General features: G+C 43.3%; 1 protein-coding gene across 6 annotated transcripts in view; it reads right to left on the reverse strand.

The window, feature by feature from the left end:
• Positions 1-20,130, reverse strand: part of LOC118396856 (BCAS3 microtubule associated cell migration factor) — a 367,384-nt gene that overhangs the window by 323,229 nt on the left and 24,025 nt on the right. For all 6 annotated transcript variants that reach the window (XM_052467521.1, XM_052467520.1, XM_052467524.1 and 3 more), the window contains exons 8-11: positions 10,098-10,205; positions 9,894-9,970; positions 4,036-4,112; positions 3,375-3,458 (exon numbers count right to left, since the gene is read on the reverse strand). In XM_052467521.1, coding sequence (XP_052323481.1) covers positions 3,375-3,458; positions 4,036-4,112; positions 9,894-9,970; positions 10,098-10,205 — 346 coding nt within the window. The remainder of the gene's footprint in view (positions 1-3,374; positions 3,459-4,035; positions 4,113-9,893; positions 9,971-10,097; positions 10,206-20,130) is intronic.

The following is a 20,130-nucleotide window of genomic DNA, read 5'->3' on the forward strand; positions in this document are numbered from 1 at the left end:
TACGCTCTGTTAATCATATATGCATAGTCACTTTAACTATACATTCATGTACATATGTAGTCGTGGCCAAAAGTTTAGAATGACACAATATTAATTTCCAAAGTTTGCTGCTCCATTGTGTCTAGATATTTTTTTCAGATGTTACTATGGAATACTGAAGTATAATTACAAGCAAGTGTCAAAGGCTTTAATTGACAATTACATGAAGTTGATGCAGAGTCAATATTTGCAGTGTTGAACCTTCTTTTTCAAGACCTCTGCAATCCGCCCTGGCATGCTGTCAATTACATTCTGGGCCACATCCTGACTGATGGCAGCCCATTCTTGCATAATCAATTCTTTGTCAGAATTTGTAAGGTTTTGTTTGTCCACCCACCTCTTGAGGATTGACCACAAGTTCTCAATGGGATTAAGCTCTGGGGAGTTTCCTGGCCATGGACCCAAAATATCGATGTTTTGTTCCCCGAGCCACTTAGTTATCCCTTCTGCAAGGTGCTCCATCATGCTGGAAAAGGCATTGTTCGTCACCAAACTGTTCCTGGATGGTTGGGAGAAGTTGCTCTCAGAGGATGTGTTGGTACCATTCGTTATTCATGGCTGTGTTCTTATGCAAAATTGTAAGTGAGCCCACTCCCTTGGCTGAGAAGCAACCCCACACATGAATGGTCTCAGGATGCTTTACTGTTTGCACGACACAGGACTGACGGTAGCGCTCACTTTGTCTTCTCAGGACAAGCTTTTTTCCAGATGCCCAAAACAATCGGAAAGGGGATTCAGAGAAAATGACTTTACCCCAGTCCTCAGCAGTCCAATCCCTGTGCCTTTTGCAGAATACCAGTCTGTCCCTGATGTTTTTCCTGAAGAGAAGTGGCTTCTTTGCTGCCCTTCTTGACACCAGGCCATCCTCCAAAAGTCTTTGCCTCACTGTGCGTGCAGATGCACTCACACCTGCCTGCTGCCATTCCTGAGCAAGCTCTGTACTGGTGGTGCCCCAATCCCGCAGCTGAATCAACTTTAGGAGACGGTCCTGGCACTTGCTGGACTTTCTTGGGCACCCTGAAGCCTTCTTACCAACAATTGAACCGCTCTCCTTGAAGTTCTTGATGATCCGATAAATAGTTGATTTAGGTGCAATCTTACTGGCAGCAATATCCTTGCCTGTGAAGCAGTTTTTGTACCAAGCAATGATGATGGCACGTGTTTCCTTGCAGGTAACCATGGTTGACAGAGGAAGAACAATGATTCCAAGCACCACCCTCCTTTTGAAGCTTCTAGTCTGTTATTCGAACTCAATCAGCATGACAGGGTGATCTCCAGTCTTGTCCTCATCAACACTCACACCTGTGTTAACGAGAGAATCACTGACATGATGTCAGCTGGTCCTTTTGTGGTAGGGCTGAAATGCAGTAGAAATGTTTTTGGGGGATTCAGTTCATTTGCATGGCAAAGAGGGACTTTGCAATTAATTGCTATTAATCTGATATCTCTTTTCATAACATTCGGGAGTATATGCAAATTGCCCTCATACAAACTGAGACAGCAGACTTTGTGAAAATTAATATTTGTGTCATTCTCAAAATGTTTGGCCACGACTGTACATACTACCTCAATTGACCCAACCAACCAGTGCTCCCGCACATTAGCTAACCGGGCTATCTGCATTGTGTCCTGCCACCCACCACCTGCCAATCCCTCTTTTACGCTACTGCTACTCTCTGTTCATAATTTATGCATAGTCACTTTAACCATATCTACATGTACATACTACCTCAATCAGCCTGACTAACCAGTGTCTGTATGTAGCCTCGCTACTGTATATAGCCTCGCTACTGTATATAGCCTCGCTACTGTATATCATTATTTTTACTGTTGTTTTCTTTATTGTTCACCTAATACCTTTTTTGCACTATCGGTTAGAGCCTTTAAGCATTTCACTGTAAGGTCTACACCTGTTGTATTCGGCGCACGTGACAAACTGATTTGATTTGAGACTCCGCAAACATATGGAAGAAGGTACTCTGGTCAGATGAGACTAAAATTGAGCTTTTTGGCCATCAAGGAAAACGCTGTGTCTGGCGCAAACCCAACACCCATCATCACCTTGAACACCATCCCTACAGTGAAGCATGGTGGTGGCAGCATCATACTGTGGGGATGTTTTTCATCGGCAGGGACTGGGAAACTGGTCAGAATTGAAGGAATGATGGAAGCTAAATACAGCGAAATTCTTGAGGGAAACATGTTTCAGTCATCCAGAGATTTGAGACAGGAACGAAGGTTCACCTTCCAGCAGGACATGGACAACCCTAAGCATACTGCTAAAGCAACACTCGAGTGGTTTAAGGGGAAACATTTAAATGTCTTTGAATGGCCTAGTCAAAGCCCAGACCTCAGTCCAACTGAGGATCTGTGGTATGACTTAAAGATTTCTGTACACCAGCAGGAACCAATCCAGCTTGAAGGAGCTGGAACAGTTTTGCCTTGAAGAACAGGCAAAAATCCCAGTGGCTAGATGTGTTAAACTTATAGAAACATACCCCAAGAGACTTGCAGCTGTAATTGCTGCAAAAGGTGGCTCTACAAAGTATTGACTTTTGGGGGGGTGAATAGTTATGCCCGCTCAAGTAGTCTGTTTTTTTTGGTCCTATTTCTTGTTTGTGTCACAATAAAACATATTTTGCATCTTCAAAGTGGTAGGCATGTTGTGTAAATCAAATGATACAACCCCCCCCCCCCAAAATAAATTTGAATTCCAGGTTGTAAGGCAACAAAATAGGAAAAATACCAAGGTAGTGAATACTTTCACAAGCCACTGTATGTCGCCATTAGTGGCTAACGCTAGCCGTTAGCACTCATTAAGGAGGGAGGGAGAGACCATGGGAATAACTCTAACCCGAGGGGGCTTCATAAATCAAATAAGGTTTCCCTTTGCAGGCTTGGAAAAGACAGGAGACTGGAAGAATATGAGGAAATTGCTGTGCTATGCTAGTAGCATGGGATAGCTTAGCCGCTACGTCAACAGAGCGGAGGGGTATAAATTCAGTTTGGTATCAAAGGGCGTAGCAGTTAGCGTAGCCTGGCGGTGCTCTCCAACAGAGAGGAGTATTGCAGGGGATGTGTCCCATATTGCAGTACAGTACAGGATGGAACCCCCTACAGACACATACAGGGACCATAGAATTGAGCTAAGATGCTCATTGACTCTCAAGGCCTGTGTCTGGGTTATGATATAGATTCACAGAATGTTTGACTCACAGGGGAAAGCCAGGGTGGATCCTATATCACTTCTCAGAAATGTACAGATGTAAATGATTTTATTACAACCACTGCGGTGGAGGGAGGTGTGTGTGAGAGAGTGTATGTGTTTGACTTACTTTAGCAGCGCTGATGACAGTAGCTGTGTAAGACTGGGCATTGTCCCCACAGGCACCGCCTCGAGACTGGTGACACCGGATCAACTGGAGGGAGAGGGAGAGAGAGAGAGAGAGAGAAGAGGAAAACATAGATAAGAAATACATAACCATCGTCCTCCTGCACCTGATGCCAACCAGAAACAGAATATGAAGGAGCAGCACATTAAAAACAATCCTCTCCTATCCCACTGTCCATTTCCTTGGATCCAGCCATCCATCCCAGACCTACTCTATACTTCACGAACAGAGTAGCCTATACGTTTCCCAACATTACTCGGTCTACTGCCCAATGCCATAGTAACAAGTAGTCACTGACCCATCTGTCAGTTGCTTGAGTGGCCGAGTGGAATCAGAAAACTACCAGACACAATTATCCATTAAACGTAATGCGTAGAGTGGACTTGCTTTTGGAAAATACCAAAATCCTATTAAATAGACATGAAAAAAACCTACATCTGTTGGTTTTCAGATGTTATCATTTCTAGTGGTATCTTCTTGGAATGAGTTGTACTGAGAGATTAAAGAGCTCAAATAAAAAATGCCTTTTGGAGAACTGTAAATATGCTGTTGTGGTAAGTACATCTGTGATGGATGGGTGTGTGTGTGTGTGTGTGTGTCCTACCTTATTCTCAGCGTAGGCTAGCCAGCGTCCTCCCAGTGCTATGGGGTTTAGGTTGGGGCCCGGACATGGAAAGCAGCCTGAAAACACAGGGGAGGAAGCATACAGTTATTGAAGGTGAACTCCATACTTTCTCCATACCCTTCAGCCACGGGACAAATTGGATACATTTTGAGGATGACACAACACAGTTACACCATTTGATGTACACCGATCAAGGCGTAAAATCATGACTGCAAATGGAATGCCCTGGGATTACCTAACTTCAACATTTTCCCTTTTAAAAGTTGCAGAAACCGTGAATGCTGATAATGCTGCTGTAGATATTCGCTTTAGAAGTCAGAGTCCCTCTCCTCCGAGTGTGTCTCGGTTTCTCTTAAAGCCCTAATGTGTTTGAGCGGGGAAAGTGGATCACTGTGTGTGTGCGCTTTAGTAGTCCCCATAGGGATCAGTGTGTCTGCCAGTCAATCTAGACAGGAGCCGTCCCCACTAATGCCACAGAACGCATTAGGTCATAGTGTGGCTCTAAGTAAAAAGAAACACACTCAAAAGCTCAGCATAAATACAAATGGACGTCAACACACATACAGAAGATGAGGACATAAATTCACAAGCGGATCAAGCTATCAGTATACAGTGCATTCGGAAAGTATTCAGACCCTTTGACTTCTTCCACATTTTGTTACATTACAGCCTTGTTCTAAAGTAGATGATATAAAAATAAAAATCCTCAATCTACATACAATACCCCATAAAGACAAAGTGAAAACAAGGTTTTAAAAATGTTTGCAAATGTATTAAAAACAACGATAGAAACAGCTTACTTTCATAAGTATTCAGACCCTTTGCTATGAGACTCGAAATTGAGCTCAGGTGCATCCTGTTTCCATTGATCATCCTTGAGATGTTTCTACAACTTGATAAGAGTCCACCTGTGGTCAGCTCAATTGAATGGACATGATTTGGAAAGGCACACACCTGTTTATATGAGGTCCCACAGTTGACGGTCCATGTCAGAGCAAAAACCAAGCCATGAGGTCAAAATAATTGTTCGTAGAGCTCCGAGACAGGATTGTATCGAGGCTCAGATCTAGGAAAGGGTACTAAAAAATGTCTGCAACATTGAAGGTTCCAATGAACAGAGTGGTCTCCATCATTCTTAAATGGAAGAAATTTTGAACCACCAAGAAAGACTCCTCCGAGAGCTGGACGCCCGGCCAAACTGAGCAATCGGGGTTGAAGAGCCTTGGTCAGGGAGGTGACCAAAAACCAGAGGGTCACTCTGCCAGAGCGCCAGAGTTCCTCTGTGGAGATGAGAGAACCTTCCAGAAGGCCAACAACCTCTGCAGCACTCCACCAATCAGGCATTTATGGTAGAGAAGCCAGATGGAAGCAACTCCTCTGTAAAAAGGCACATATCAGCTCGCTTGGAGTTTGCCAAAGGGCACCTAAAGGACTCTCAGACCATGAGAAGCAAGATTCTCTGGTCTGATGAAACCAAGATTAAACTCTTTGGCCGGAATGCCAAGCGTCACATCTGGAGGAAAACTGGCACCATCCCTACGGTGAAGCATGGTGGTGGCAGCATCATGCTGTGGGGATGTTTTTCAGCGGCAGGGACTGGGAGATTAGAAAGGATCAAGGGAAAGATGAACGGAGCAAAGTACAGAGAAATCCTTGATGAAAAGCTGCTCCAGAGCACTCAGGATCTCCGACTGGGACAAAGGTTCACCTTCCAACAGGACAATGACCCTAAGCACACACCCAAGCCAAAGCAGGAGTGGCTTCGGGACAAGTTTCTGAATGTCCTTGAGTAGCCCAGCCAGAGCCCGGACTTGAACTTGATCAAACATCTCTGGAGACTCTAAAAATAACTGTGCAGCAACGCTTCCCATCTAACCTGACAGAGCTTGAGGATCTGCAGAGAATAATAGGAGAAACTCTCCAAATACAGGTGTGCCAAGCTTGTAGCGTCATACCGAAGACACGAGGCTGTAATCGCTTCCAAAGGTGCTTCAACAAAGTACTGAGTAAAGGATCTGAATACTTATGTAAATGTGATATTTCAGTTTTACATTTTTAATACATTAGCAAACATGTCTAAAAACCTGTTTTTGCTTAGTCATTATGGGGTATTGTGTGTAGATTTAGAACAAGGCTGTAACGTAACAAAATGTGGGAAAAGTCAACGTGTCTGAATACTTTCTGAATGCACTGTATACTGGAACTAATGTGTCCACCCACTCACACAGATGTTGATGTAAACAGTCATCTCACAGTAGAGATGAGTAATAATTAACTAAATACAACCACACACACACTGGAGTCAATGGCCAGACAGCACCAGACATGGGTTCAAATAGTATTTGAAATTACTTCAAAAACGTTATCTGTGCTTGATTAAGCTTGTCTGGCTTGATAGACCAATATATTAGTTCCAAAACACTCAAGGTATTTGAGCACATCCACCATCAGGATTCACCTCTACTCCCAAACATGTCTGTAAACAGAGAAGGAGTAATGATGGAACCTGCCATAAATGCACGTAGAGAGTAACGGGGACAAATACACTTGTTTGTACACACACATACACAGATATACAAACACATACCCCCACAAACGTACATACAAGTACACACACACCAATACGAGGTCATGTGAGTGCGAAGGGAGAGAGGCGAAGGGAGAAGGGTTTGGCTGACAGTAATGTAGTGCTCAGGGTGCAGATGAGATGGAGTCAGACAGTAATTTAGTGTTCAGAAGAGTCAAGGCTGGGAGGCGCGGGGTGAATAGGACTTGAGGTAAGCCACAATGCTACAGCCTTTTGTTGGCTCTCCACGGCTGGGGGAGAACGACCCACTCAGCCCAGGCAGTGAGATAACATGTGTCTGACACATCCTGTGTGGATAAGGGGGGGAGAGGAGAGAAGAAAAGAGAGAGAAAAAGGAACAGAGGAGGGGGAGAAGAGAGGATGTGATGAGATATTGGAAAAGAGAAAAGACATAAAAAGAAAGAGGAGAGGAAGGGGAGAAGAGGAATGAATATGAAGAGAAAATAAAAGACAGTAAGTGAGAGGGGAAAAGGCTGAGGAGAACAGAGGAAAGAGAAAAAGCAAAGGGCCGGGAAGAAGGAAAGATGAAGAGAAAATAAAAGATTTGATAGAGAAAAAGGGGAATCACCAACCCCAACATCACATCCACACACAGACCTAACTAACCTCATCCCCACTCCACACCACTATAAGAGACAAGAACAACTAAAAACACCCACATTACAGGACGCCTGTGTTGCTCCTCATCCTCCCCAAAGAGAAACGAGTCTCCATTTCACAAGGAGGAAGCGTCATTGAGAACATACTATAAACATACTTGTCAGTGATGTTGAGATGTGTTAAGCTACCAGAGGGGCTTCTGCCTGCTCTACAATGATGTTTCAGTGAAAACAGTTTAGACCGGTTTCAAAGACTTGTTCTAAACGTGGTGCTCCTTGAGGGGGCATGGTGGTTTGTGTATTGCGGGGTAAACGCTGCGAGTATCGGTGTTTAATTAGTTGGTTGTTTGGGCTGGGTGATGCCAGCGTGACAGACTTGCTTGTCTTTTTGGTGGTAGGATGTTTGTGTGGAAAATGCTGATTTGTTACGTGACTGGGCTGGTTCTGGCTCTGTGTGTTGGTGCTACTGGCTATAAAACGGTTAGTGGGTAGCTATATCACCTTGGTGTTTTCACGTATGTACACAGAGAGACACAGGAGAGACTGAGCATCTGTTCCAAGATGATATGTCCATTGATTTCCCAGAAGAGAAGATGCATCTGTGAGTACTAATCTAGTGTGTGTGTGTGTGTGTGTGTGTGTGTGTGTGTGTGTGTGTGTGTGTGTGTGTGTGTGTGTGTGTGTGTGTGTGTGTGTGTGTGTGTGTGTGTGTGTGTGTGTGTGTGTGTGTGTGTGTGTGTGTATATATATCTATGTGTGTGTATATACAGTGGGGTAAGAAAGTATTTAGTCAGCCACCAATTGTGCAAGTTCTCCCACTTAAAAAGATAAGAGAGGCCTGTAATTTTCATCATAGGTACACTTCAACTATGACGGACAAAATGAGAAAAAAATCCAGAAAATCACATTGTATGATTTTTTATGAATTTATTTGCAAATTATGGTGGAAAATAAGTATTTGGTCACCTACAAACAAGCAAGATTTCTGGCTCTCACAGACCTGTAACTTCTTCTTTAAGAGGCTCCTCTGTCCTCCACTTGTTACCTGTATTAATGACACCTGTTTGAACTTGTTATCAGTATAAAAGACACCTGTCCACAACCTCAAACAGTCACACTCCAAACTCCACTATGGCCAAGACCAAAGAGCTGTCAAAGGACACCAGAAACAAAATTGTAGACCTGCACCAGGCTGGGAAGACTGAATCTGCAATAGGTAAGCAGCTTAGTTTGAAGAAATCAACTGTGGGAGCAGTTATTAGGAAATGGAAGACATACAAGACCACTGATAATCTCCCTCGATCTGGGGCTCCACGCAAGATCTCACCCCGTGGGGTCAAAATGATCACAAGAACGGTGTGCAAAAATCCCAGAACCACACGGGAGGACCTAGTGAATGACCTGCAGAGAGCTGGGACCAAAGTAACAAAGCCTACCATAGGTAACACACTTCGCCGCCAGGGACTCAAATCCTGCAGTGCCAGACGTGTCCCCCTGCTTAAGCCAGTACATGTCCAGGCCCGTCTGAAGTTTGCTGGAGAGCATTTGGATGATCCAGAAGAAGACTGGGAGAATGTCATATGGTCAGATGAAACCCAAATAGAACTTTTTGGTAAAAACTCAACTCGTCGTGTTTGGAGGACAAAGAATGCTGAGTTGCATCCAAAGAACACCATACCTACTGTGAAGCATGGGGGTGGAAACATCATGCTTTGGGGCTGTTTTTCTGCAAAGGGAACAGGATGACTGATCCGTGTAAAGGAAAGAATGAATGGGGCCATGTATCGTGAGATTTTGAGTGAAAACCTCCTTCCATCAGCAAGGGCATTGAAGATGAAACGTGGCTGGGTCTTTCAGCATGACAATGATCCCAAACACACCGCCCGGGCAACGAAGGAGTGGCTTCGTAAGAAGCATTTCAAGGCCCTGGAGTGGCCTAGCCAGTCTCCAGATCTCAACCCCATAGAATATCTTTGGAGGGAGTTGAAAGTCCGTGTTGCCCAGAAACAGCCCCAAAACATCACTGCTCTAGGAGATCTGCATGGAGGAATGGGCCAAAATACCAGCGTGTGAAAACCTTGTGAAGACTTACAGAAAACGTTTGACCTATGTTATATACCCTTTGTTGGCAATGACAAAGTATTGAGATAAACTTTTGTTATTGACCAAATACTTACTTTCCACCATAATTTGCGAATAAATTCATTAAAAATCCTACAATGTGATTTTCTGAAAAAAATTCTCATTTTGTCTGTTATAGTTGAAGTGTACCTATGATAAAAATTACAGGCCTCTATCATCTTTTTAAGTGGGAGAACTTGCACAATTGGTGGCTGACTAAATACTTTTTTGCCCCACTGTATGTGTGTATGGTGATAAGAACAATGTGTGAAGTATAATCAGGGGGGATTTTATTGATCAAAGCCACAAGGAAAACAAACGTCCATGAGTGTGTCATCTGGTTCAACATGAACATATACATCAAAGCCTTATCATCCAAAGTGGCCAAATTCACAGACAGCATCCTCAATTGCACCCTATCCCCTACATAGTGCACTACCTTTGACCAGGGCCCATAGGACTGTTCAAAAGCAGTGCACTAAGTAGGGAATAGGGTGTGATTTAGGATACACAGAGTCCCAGCTCCTTACTTGTAACAAAGAACTTTTTGGTGAAGGTACAGCTGTCGAATGCAGCAATCTTCTCCTGCAGGGCGACAACTAGAATCCTACAACAACAACAACAAAAATCAAGAAAATTACAAATAGGATGTGATTTTCCTATAACATAATACTGCAATATATTGATATGAATGCACTTTATATGAATAAGAAAAGTGATTATGCTGTACGTACTCCCTATTGCAGTGCAGGTCGTAGATGGGCGTCTTGAACTGGATGGACTTGACCATCTCCCCTGTCCTCAGAGAGTACAGGTCCACACAGCAGTATGGGGGGCTGGTCCTAGGCATAGAAACACAAATGCTTCCTTTATTTGAAACATTCAGTAGAAAACAGGCAGATATTTTCGAGGTCATGCAGATGCTTGGACTTCTGAGTCATCATGAGTCATTAGTCAAATATTTAAATCACACATGGACAAAAAACACACACACACACACACACACACACACACACACACACACACACACACACACACACACACACACACACACACACACACACACACACACACACACACACACACACACACACACACACACACACACACACACACACACACACACACACACACACACCAGGGTAATCAGAGATGGTGTTTAACAGCTGTAAGTGAAGATCAAACGCCATTGAGAGCCCAGGCCACTGGCGACCAGTGAATCAACATTTAGAAGGCACAATGGAGAGGAGGCCTGTGGCGGGCTGGAACCCCAGAGTGCCCCAGTGAGGGGAGGCAGAGAAGAGGAGAGGGGTTATAGGGAAATGGTTTGTCATGTAACACACATTTACTGGAGGCCTCCTAGGGAGGGAGGCCAACACCAGCCAGTGGCTGCTGGCATTGAAACATAGACATAAATCCTCATCAACTGTTCTCTCCCCCTATCGGTCTGTCCTTCTCCTCAGACTCGCTCGCTCTCTCCCTTCTCTTTTTGCATCAGCCTACGTACACAAAAAAGTTCATTTCAAAAGTCTGAGCCCAATCCTGTAGCAGTTCTTCTACTCCACTGGGGTCAATGCGTCAATAAGGTTGTAATGTAATTTGCGTTCCTAATCACTGAAACCAACTGACCGACCAACCGGCAGCTACTTTCTCCATCTTTATGGTGGAAAAGATCTGCTCCTTCCATTCAGGCCTCTCACTGACAGATGCAAACAGTGGATGAAATACTGTGGCCGAACCGTTGAGAAAATTACCCCATTTCAAAATATGCACACATCAGGCCATCACAAAGCAGCCAAGACATCTTAAACTGGCCGCAAAGCGCCGGGAACATGGAAACACTTTGGGGAGAGATGAATGGTAAAAAGCTGCAGGGACTCTCCTCCATGTGCTACTCGATAGCCCTGAGTCGTAGCCATGGAGAACCGGAGGGGGTTTCATTTGCCATAATTCTTCCAATGAGGGAATCTTAGAATGGAGCCGATGATAGAGAAGCCAGTCTGCCTGCACTACATTCTTTTTTTCCTCTCCCTCCTTTTCTTCTCTCTCGCTTCTCGATCTTTTGTTCCCTCTCTTTCACTCCATCTCTCTCTCTTATTCCTCTTTCTCTCATCTCTCCCGCTCTCTCCTCCTTTTCCGCACTCTTGGTCAGTAGACATGGCCCTTGTTTAACTGCTGTTGGTTCGTGTTAGCCGTGTGTAGACTGGCTATATTGAGTGTTGTCGCAACAGCAAATGCCAAGCAGTATTAGTTTCTGTGAACACAGACTGTATGATGTTCTGGCTCCATGTCTGCCTGGGGACTGGGTGGTACAAAAACACTAAATTAGTCCTGTTGCAGACATAAGGAGAGACATGCAGGTAACTGCCAAAATAAAGGAAACCCTTGAGTAAATGAGGGATGCCAAGTATATTGAAAGCATGTGCTTCCACACAGGTGTGGTTCCTGAGTTAATTAATCAATTAACATTCCATCATGTTTAGGGTCATGTATAAAAATGCCCTGTTGTCCAATATTTTGGCTACCATGAGTAGTCGTACTGAGCGATTAATCAACTTTGGTTTCGATTAAAAATATTTTTGTTACATTAAATGCATTATGTGGGTTGAATGCTGTAACACAGAATAAAACAATTAATAAAAGTCCCATGATGGTAGTGACTGCCCATTACTGCTCAATGACTATTATTTCATTCCAAGTCATCATCTCCATGCTGTCTGACAAAATCACTATTTACTTCAAAGTAAACAAGGCATACTTTTATGTCTGCTGAATACCATCAAATCATTTAGATCATGTATTTTCAGGTAGATACCGTGCGAAGCAACAGCTGCTGTCTATATCATCTCACGGTCACACATTCTTCTCTCTTCCGTAGCAGGCGTAAAAGAAACTGATCAAGTATAGATGCACAATGGATTATGGTCATTGTAGCATATTACCAATGGTTTAGGTGTTAAACTACGTAGAACTGTGGCACGCTGGAAACCATCTCCCTACTACATCACACAGTTCAGGCCGGATCTGATTTATCTAAAAATTAAAAATAAAAACTGTGCAATATGCGCACTGAGCTCACAAAGAAAAAAAACTATTGAAATGGAATTTAAATAACTGCCCGCCATTTGTCAATTCGTTCTTTTAAAAACTCAATTCCGGTTAAACGCTCAGCACTAATGACTAGAAGAGATCTGTGACTTTGGAAAAGGGGTCTCAAAAAGGAGCATAGGGGGTTTAAAGGGTGTGTCTCAGTTACCAGATCTCAACCCAATTGAACACTTGCGGGAGATTCTGGAGTGCCTGAGACAGCGTTTTCCACCACCTTGAACAAAACACCAATTTATTGGAACAATGGTGTCACATCCCTCCAATAGAGTTCCAGACAAAACCACATTGAAGCTGGTGTCCTTTATTTTGGCAGTTACCTGTAGGTGTTGTCCAGAAACCACACCTAGTCCCTAATGACTTCACTACTGCCCCGTCTCAAAATACCTAGCATCATCAATAAGATTTCAATAGATGTGAATCATGCGGAGAGTAATCCTCTCGCGGGAAAATCGTCTGCGTCTCAAATGACACCCTATTCCCCATATACTACCTTGGCTGCTACGGCTGTCCACGCCCTAAAAGGACGCTTACCCCTTGATCAGGGGGATTAGTGTGTGCGTGTAAGCAGCACCACTTCACAGAGCTGGGGCAGACATGAATGCGGCTCCACATACCCACTGACACAGCCAGCGGCAACACCCAACACACACTCTCACTGGCTGGCTGGCTGGCTGTTGAGGAAACTTTCCCGAGTCAGTGGCTGGACACTCAGCAGCAGCTCCGGCGCCACAGGAGCCCTCAGATCTCTCAGCCCAGCCAGAGACCTAAAATGTTGTGTCCGCGCGTACATACATGCTTGTGTACGTATGCATGCCTGATATTGCCTGTTTGTGTGCGCACGTACGTCTGTATGTGGGATTGTCTGACGTTCTGTGTGCATGTCAAAGTGTGTGCATTCCCCCCTCATTTCCTGTAAGAGAGAATGAGGAAGACAAAGGAGGTGACAGAGTTTTGGGTGACCTCCATTCAGTTGTCCATAGCAGCCGTACCAAATACTGATCTGCTGCAGGACTTACACTAGGAGATCAAGGCATATTATGATACTCTCTGGCATGGCAAGGAAGCATTACCAATCTGAGTACAGGCAATGAGATTAATAGAGAGATAACTTATCCTAACTTGTTTTCTAGCAGCTCCTCCATCGATTTCCGCATTATAACCAGGGTGAAATCAATCTGATCCAAATGCTTTTTACGAAATATCAGGCGCCCAGATTGAGTCACTCATGGGGACAATGATGATAGTACGCCCGTCCCTCTGTTACAGAATGAAAATGGCCCCCAGTTGAATTGTTTCGGCCTGGGCAGTATTTTAACAAATGTCGGCGTTCTAATGGAGCCAGGGCAGGGTCAGCTGTAATGTGATTTCCTGGTGCTGGTGCCGCGGAGGCGTGGGTTGAAAGCCAGGCTAAATCATCATTCAGGGCTAGATGTCAGTCCAGTAACATGTTAAGGTGACACTGAGCGCCCTCCTCCACCTCGGTAATAGGACTGTTATTATGGCTATGAGATCAAGTGTCTATTTACTGGGATGGCCTTTTGGGTCTGAATTGATGCAAAGAGAGAGGGAAGGAGATTGAAGCGGTTGGGAGAGAGACAGATGAGATTGTAAAATCATAAAAAGGTTGAGAGTGTCTTTAAGCACTTGCATACATACTCACACACACGGAAATAGAGCAACACACACACAGAAATAGAGCAACACACACACACCCACTGATGAGGCAACAGCCATGACCTCTGGAGGAGAGTCTAAGCCTGCTTGAGTGGAAACGGTTGGTCTTAGCCCATGTCGACTTCACAACGCTTCTAACATGAAGGGTTTCCTCACATAACAGTAAACCTAAATTACTCCGATAATAACTGGGTAGTAGGCTGTAAAGCAGCCAGATAGATGGATATAGCAGGTGTGGCTCTCCATCTCCCCCTCAAAACGGCCACTGAGCAAGCCAGTAAAATAGATGTGTACATCCTAAATGGCACCCTACTCCCTATATAGTGCACCAATTTTGCCAAGAGCCCTATGGGACCAGGTCAAAAGTGGTGCACTACCTAGGGAATAGGGTGCCATTTGGGAAACATACAATGTTTCTGAGCCTCTTGACCATCCAGCACAGCACAGCTCTGCTTTGCCTGGCCTGCTATAGACTAGCTACTATACCATTTTGGAAAAAGTATACACAACAGAATGTTTATGTGACATTTACAACCGGGGCAGAGCCTTAATTTTAGCAACACGTCAGTTTACAATGGTTATTATGTACATTAGGTCAGACGCATGCCATTTAAATCACTAGAGAGGGTTTTTTCTACATAAAAAGACATCTTTAACATCTGTTATTTTTTTCCTCCAACATGATAGCTCTGTGAGCTGGGCTTGCACTTCTTCTCCGGGAGGGAACGTCTGGCTTCTGGTCGATGGGAACCGGGAAGGTTATTAATTCATGCATTTTTATGAACCGGAGCTCAACTGATGGTTAAAAAAACTGCACACTTCATGTGGCAGGCTGCACTGGGGTAGAGAGCAGGGGAAATGGGGAAACCTTAAAGGGGAATTAAAAAGCAAGCAAATAAATTACATTTACAAGGAGGAGGACGTCACCACGTTTCAGACTGCAGCTCAGAGCTGAGCCCTTTACGAGCTCCCTGAATACGAACAGACAATTACACGCTGTGGAAACGCAAAACAAATACAGCCTGGGCCTGGTCCCTGCAGTCTCTGCTGGAAGTGCTGAGAGGACAGGGACAGAGTGCCCAGAGGCCAGGGATGCCACCCGGTCCACAAACCGCCTAGATATAAACCAATGGATTTCAGAGCAATAAACTACAGGCCCACGGGTGAATATTAAACAACATTGACCAAGACTAGAGTTTTCAGAATTCTTTCATTTCTACAGTACTATAACACATATGGAATCATGTAGTAACCAAAACAAAAGTGTTAAACAAATCAAAATATATTTTTGATTTCAAATTTCTATAAAGTAGCCACCCTTTGCATTGATAACAGCTTTGCACACTCTTGGCATTCTCTCAACCAGCTTCATGAGGTGTACCTGATATGTATTTCAATGAACAGGTGTGCCTTGCTAAAAGTTCATTTCTTTAATTTCTTTCCTTCTTAATGCATTTGAGCCAATCAAAGAGAGAGGGACAGCGTAGCCTAGTGGTTAGAGCGTTGGACTAGTAACCGGAAGGTTGCGAGTTCAAACCCCCGAGCTGACACGGTACAAATCTGTCGTTCTGCCCCTGAACAGGCAGTTAACCCACTGTTCCCAGGCCGTCATTGAAAATAAGAATATGTTCTTAACTGACTTGCCTGGTTAAATAAAGGTAAAATTAACAAAAAAAATTAAAAATCAGTTGTGTTGTGACAAGGTAGGGGTGGTAAAAGACCAAGTCCATATGGCAAGAACTTTGAAAGTCGCAAAAATCTTCAAGCGTTATGATGAAACTGGCACTCATGAGGACCACCACAGGAAAGGAAGACAAGTTGTGTAACTCTGTGTTGTTGTGTGTCGAATTGCTACGCTTTATCTTGGCCAGGTCGCAGTTGCAAATGAGAACTTGTTCTCAACTAGCCTACCTGGTTAAATAAAGGTGAAATAAAAACTTCTGCTGCAGAGGATAAGTTCATTACAGTTAAATGCACCTCAGATTGCAGCCAAAATAAATGCTACAGTTCAAGTAACAGACACATCAACATCAACTGTTCAGAGGAGACTGCGTGAATAGGGCCTTCATGATCGAATTTCTGCAAAGAAACCACTACTAAAGGGCATCAATAAAAAGAAAGAGACTTGCTTAGGTCAAGGAACACGAGCAATGGACATTATACTGTCCTTTGGTCTGATGAATCCAAATTGGAGCGACGCTGTGTCTTTGTGAGACGCAGAGTAAGTGAACGGATGATCTCCGCATGTGTGATTCCCACTGTGAAGCATGGAGGAGGCATGATGGTGTAGGGGTGCTTTCCTGTGACACTGTCAGTGATTTATTTAGAATTCATGGCACACGTAACCAGCATGGCTACCAGAGCATTCTGCAGCGATACGCCATCTCATCTGGTTTGCGCTTAGTGGGACTATCATTTGTTTTTCAACAGGACAATGACCCAACACACCTACAGGCTGTGTAAGGGCTATTTGACCAGGAAGGAGAGTGATGGAGTGCTGCATCAGATGACCTGGCCTCCACAATCACCCGACCTCAACCCAATTGACATGGTTTGGGATGAGTTGGACCGCAGAATGAAGGAAAAGCAGCCAACAAGTGCTCAGCATATGTGGGAACTCCTTCAAAACTGTTGGGAAAGCATTCCTCATGAAGCTGGTTGAGAGAATGACAAGTGTGCAAAGTTGTCATCAAGTCAAAGGGTGGCTATAAAATATATTTAACACTTTTTTTGGTTACTACATGATTCCATATGTGTTATTACATGGTTTTGATGTCTTCACTATTATTCTACAATGTTAAAATAGTAAAAATAAAGAATAACCTTTGAATGAGTAGGTGTCCAAACTTTTGACTGGTACTGTTCATCTTGCATCTGGGAAATTGTTTGATGTGCACGCACTACTGGTGAACCACATTAGGTAAAAATCCTCGGAGTTGAAGAGCTTAAATGCTTACCAAAACTGACACCTGTCAGTGATAACATTTTTTGGGGGAAAGAAAATCATACAAAAGAAGAGGCCATGTTTTATTTTCTTCGTAACAGAAGAGCCTATTGGAACTGATCTCACAGTGGTGTTTTGAGAAACATGTTACAAATAAAGCCTGGACAAATTGGTAAAACTAATCTTTGGACTGAGATCAGACTGGTGAGGCCGAGTCATAAATTTATAACAGTTATTTCTACACACACGCACATGATAACAATTACTTTATTTTCAAGTGAGGTGGGTGGTACTGGCAGAAAAGAGACACAAATTCTGTCACAATATTCCCAAAGTTTCCTTCTACCCCTCTCTGACCCCCCCCAACCCACTCCATCTTTCTCATTCCCTCTCTCCCCTGTAGAACCCAACCCTCAACACACAACAAACGCTGGCCACATCAGAGGCAGCTCGGGGGGGTGGGAAAGGGGTCTGTGATTCCGGCATGCCGCGGGCATTAGCGGGAAAGTAATTAGGGTAAAAAGTTCAACCACAGCTCCATGTCTGCAGCACTGCCAGAAATACATTTCCTCCTCATTCAGTACCATACACCACCAACAAGCATATTGGAAACACATTTCCCCCCAGTGTGTGTGTGTGAGAGAGAGAGAACGCTTGCAAAAATCCCTTGGTAAACCGCTAGAGTTTGACGTACCAGCGCGTCAATCTAAGTAACATAATAAAAAAAATCAGCATCACAATCCGTCTGTTTTTTTGCATGGGCTCAATCCACTGCAGCCACCTATTTCACCCTTTCTTGCATCCAAACGGTTTGGCCTAAAAACTAACGTCACCATCCTATAGAAAGGGGAGACTCTTGCGAACTGGACGGTGTTCTCCGTTTTGCTCTACGACCCCCAGAAGTGTCACAGGACTTGTCTACATGTAACCCATACAAATTAATGGAATTATGGAGGAAGTTTGTGTCAAAGACAAGGGGTAAAATAATTCCTGAGTTTTATTCTATCACCTAGATATAGAACAGACCTTATTCCTTATGACTGAATTGTTGACCTTTCTTTCCCTTTATTAATATGTTATTCAATGTGTTTCTATGGTGGTAAAGGCCGAATTCAATATTACATCAAAAATATATATTTTTTATATACCTAAAGCGGTCCTAAAACTCCAAATCATAGTCAAACGATCCATGGTATGACCTTCTTAAAACAATTCCATTTGTCAGCTTAGAATAACAATAACAAAAGAGAGCCTAATAATAAAGATTAGATGGACAGGAGTTCAACCTCCTCACCATTACTGACAGCAGTGGAGTGGACATTAATATTTATCATCGAAAACACATGCCTTGTATTTAATGCATTTATTGTCAGTTCACTATTCGCCAATTTTCTGTCAGAGTTTAGTGGAAACATTTAAAACAAAAAACAGCATCTCGTCAAGTGTGCATTCAGCTAAATGCACAGTTGTGTCAAATAGCCTGTAGTCAAATGCTCTAAATATCGTAGCATATCATATTAAAGTTCAAACAATGTACTCATAGCAGACTACCTACGAGGAAGATTCAACAACACGACAGGTCAGTCAGAAAGAGCATTATGAACCCACAGAAAAGACTTTAAAACCAAGGTAATTCAACCTGTACGCATTCTTCATTGTCCAATACACAATATGTTGCCTCAGGGTGTATCTGCCAAAGAGTCCACTTTGTGATAACACATGGAGTTGTTCTTTACTGTCAAGTGTCAAATGAGAATTGAATACTACTAAAGATATCACTATAAAATATCACTGCATTATCAACACAAAAATGAACAACTACTCTTTGAATAAACCCTTGTCGGTTACAACACAAATAAAGGTGGGCTACCCGTCCTGCAGCATCTTAAAAAAGAAGATATATATGGAAAACTGCTTTTAAACTCTTCAAAAGGCTTCACTTCAAAGGCTAGGGTCTTCCTATCCTTGGAGACCTCAAGTTATACGAGTGTCCCAGTCTGCACGGAACACAGAGGACAGACAGCGCACAGATCTAAGCAGCAGTTAGCTGCACCTGGACGAGACTGTCTCAGAGGAACAGTCGGGAGGGGAAGGAAGACAAGAATCCATGACACAAGGACAAGATGGATGAATCCCAAATGGCAACATATTCCCCATGTAGTGCACTACTTTAGACAAGGGCCAACAGGGCTCAGGTCAAAAGTAGTGTACTATACAAGTAAGATGGTAACATTTGAGACATACACTATGAGAGAGGAGACTGTGTGCTAAATAGCATAGCATCCCTAATGTCCATTTCTCACTCACATGCACAAAAACAGCTTCTTGGTGAAGAGAACGTATTGGTAACTAGAGGGTACCTAGTTCAAATCCCAAGTGAGGTACAGTATACTAATGTTTTCTTTATTAGATTAGGTACTTAATATGGTTTCCAGCCATTCACGGCTTGTCATCCTTAAACACACCAAAACTAATTGGGGTTGGAAATTACTGGTAAGTGATATTGAGAGGAAAAATATGCTACTTCCCCTAAATAGAAATAGGTGGCATATTAATACATAAGGACATACATTCTAAGTTGCTGAACAACACCTTCAGTATCACAAAACTGATATGCCCTGATTATATTTTCACATTAAATTGGTCATTAACAGAATGTAAAACATACCGCACAAAACCTGAATGAACAGTGGGCTGAAAATTATGCCTCATGGTGTGTGTAAAAAAAAATGTTTATACCTTTCACTTCGTACCACTGTGTTTAAACTCACTTCCTATTTGAAGGGGAAAAATAGCGAGGCAGAACATATTTTCATCCGACAGAAAACAGATGAGGAAGTCAAAATAAACGCTTCAAAATAAAGCCAGAGACTGCCCTCCGTTAGCGCTGAGTGAGTGAGTGTGAGATGTGTGTGTAAGTCTAAATGTAAGTGTGTGGGCTAAAATTAAAAAGGAGGTTTAGATGAGATTACAGGCATTCCCGTTTCCACAGATGGCCAGTACAAAAGGTTCTGGAATGATTTCATCAGAACTCTTAAAAA

The sequence above is a fragment of the Oncorhynchus keta genome, chromosome 18, assembly GCF_023373465.1.
Source record: "Oncorhynchus keta strain PuntledgeMale-10-30-2019 chromosome 18, Oket_V2, whole genome shotgun sequence".
NCBI classification, from domain to species: Eukaryota; Metazoa; Chordata; class Actinopteri; order Salmoniformes; family Salmonidae; genus Oncorhynchus; species Oncorhynchus keta.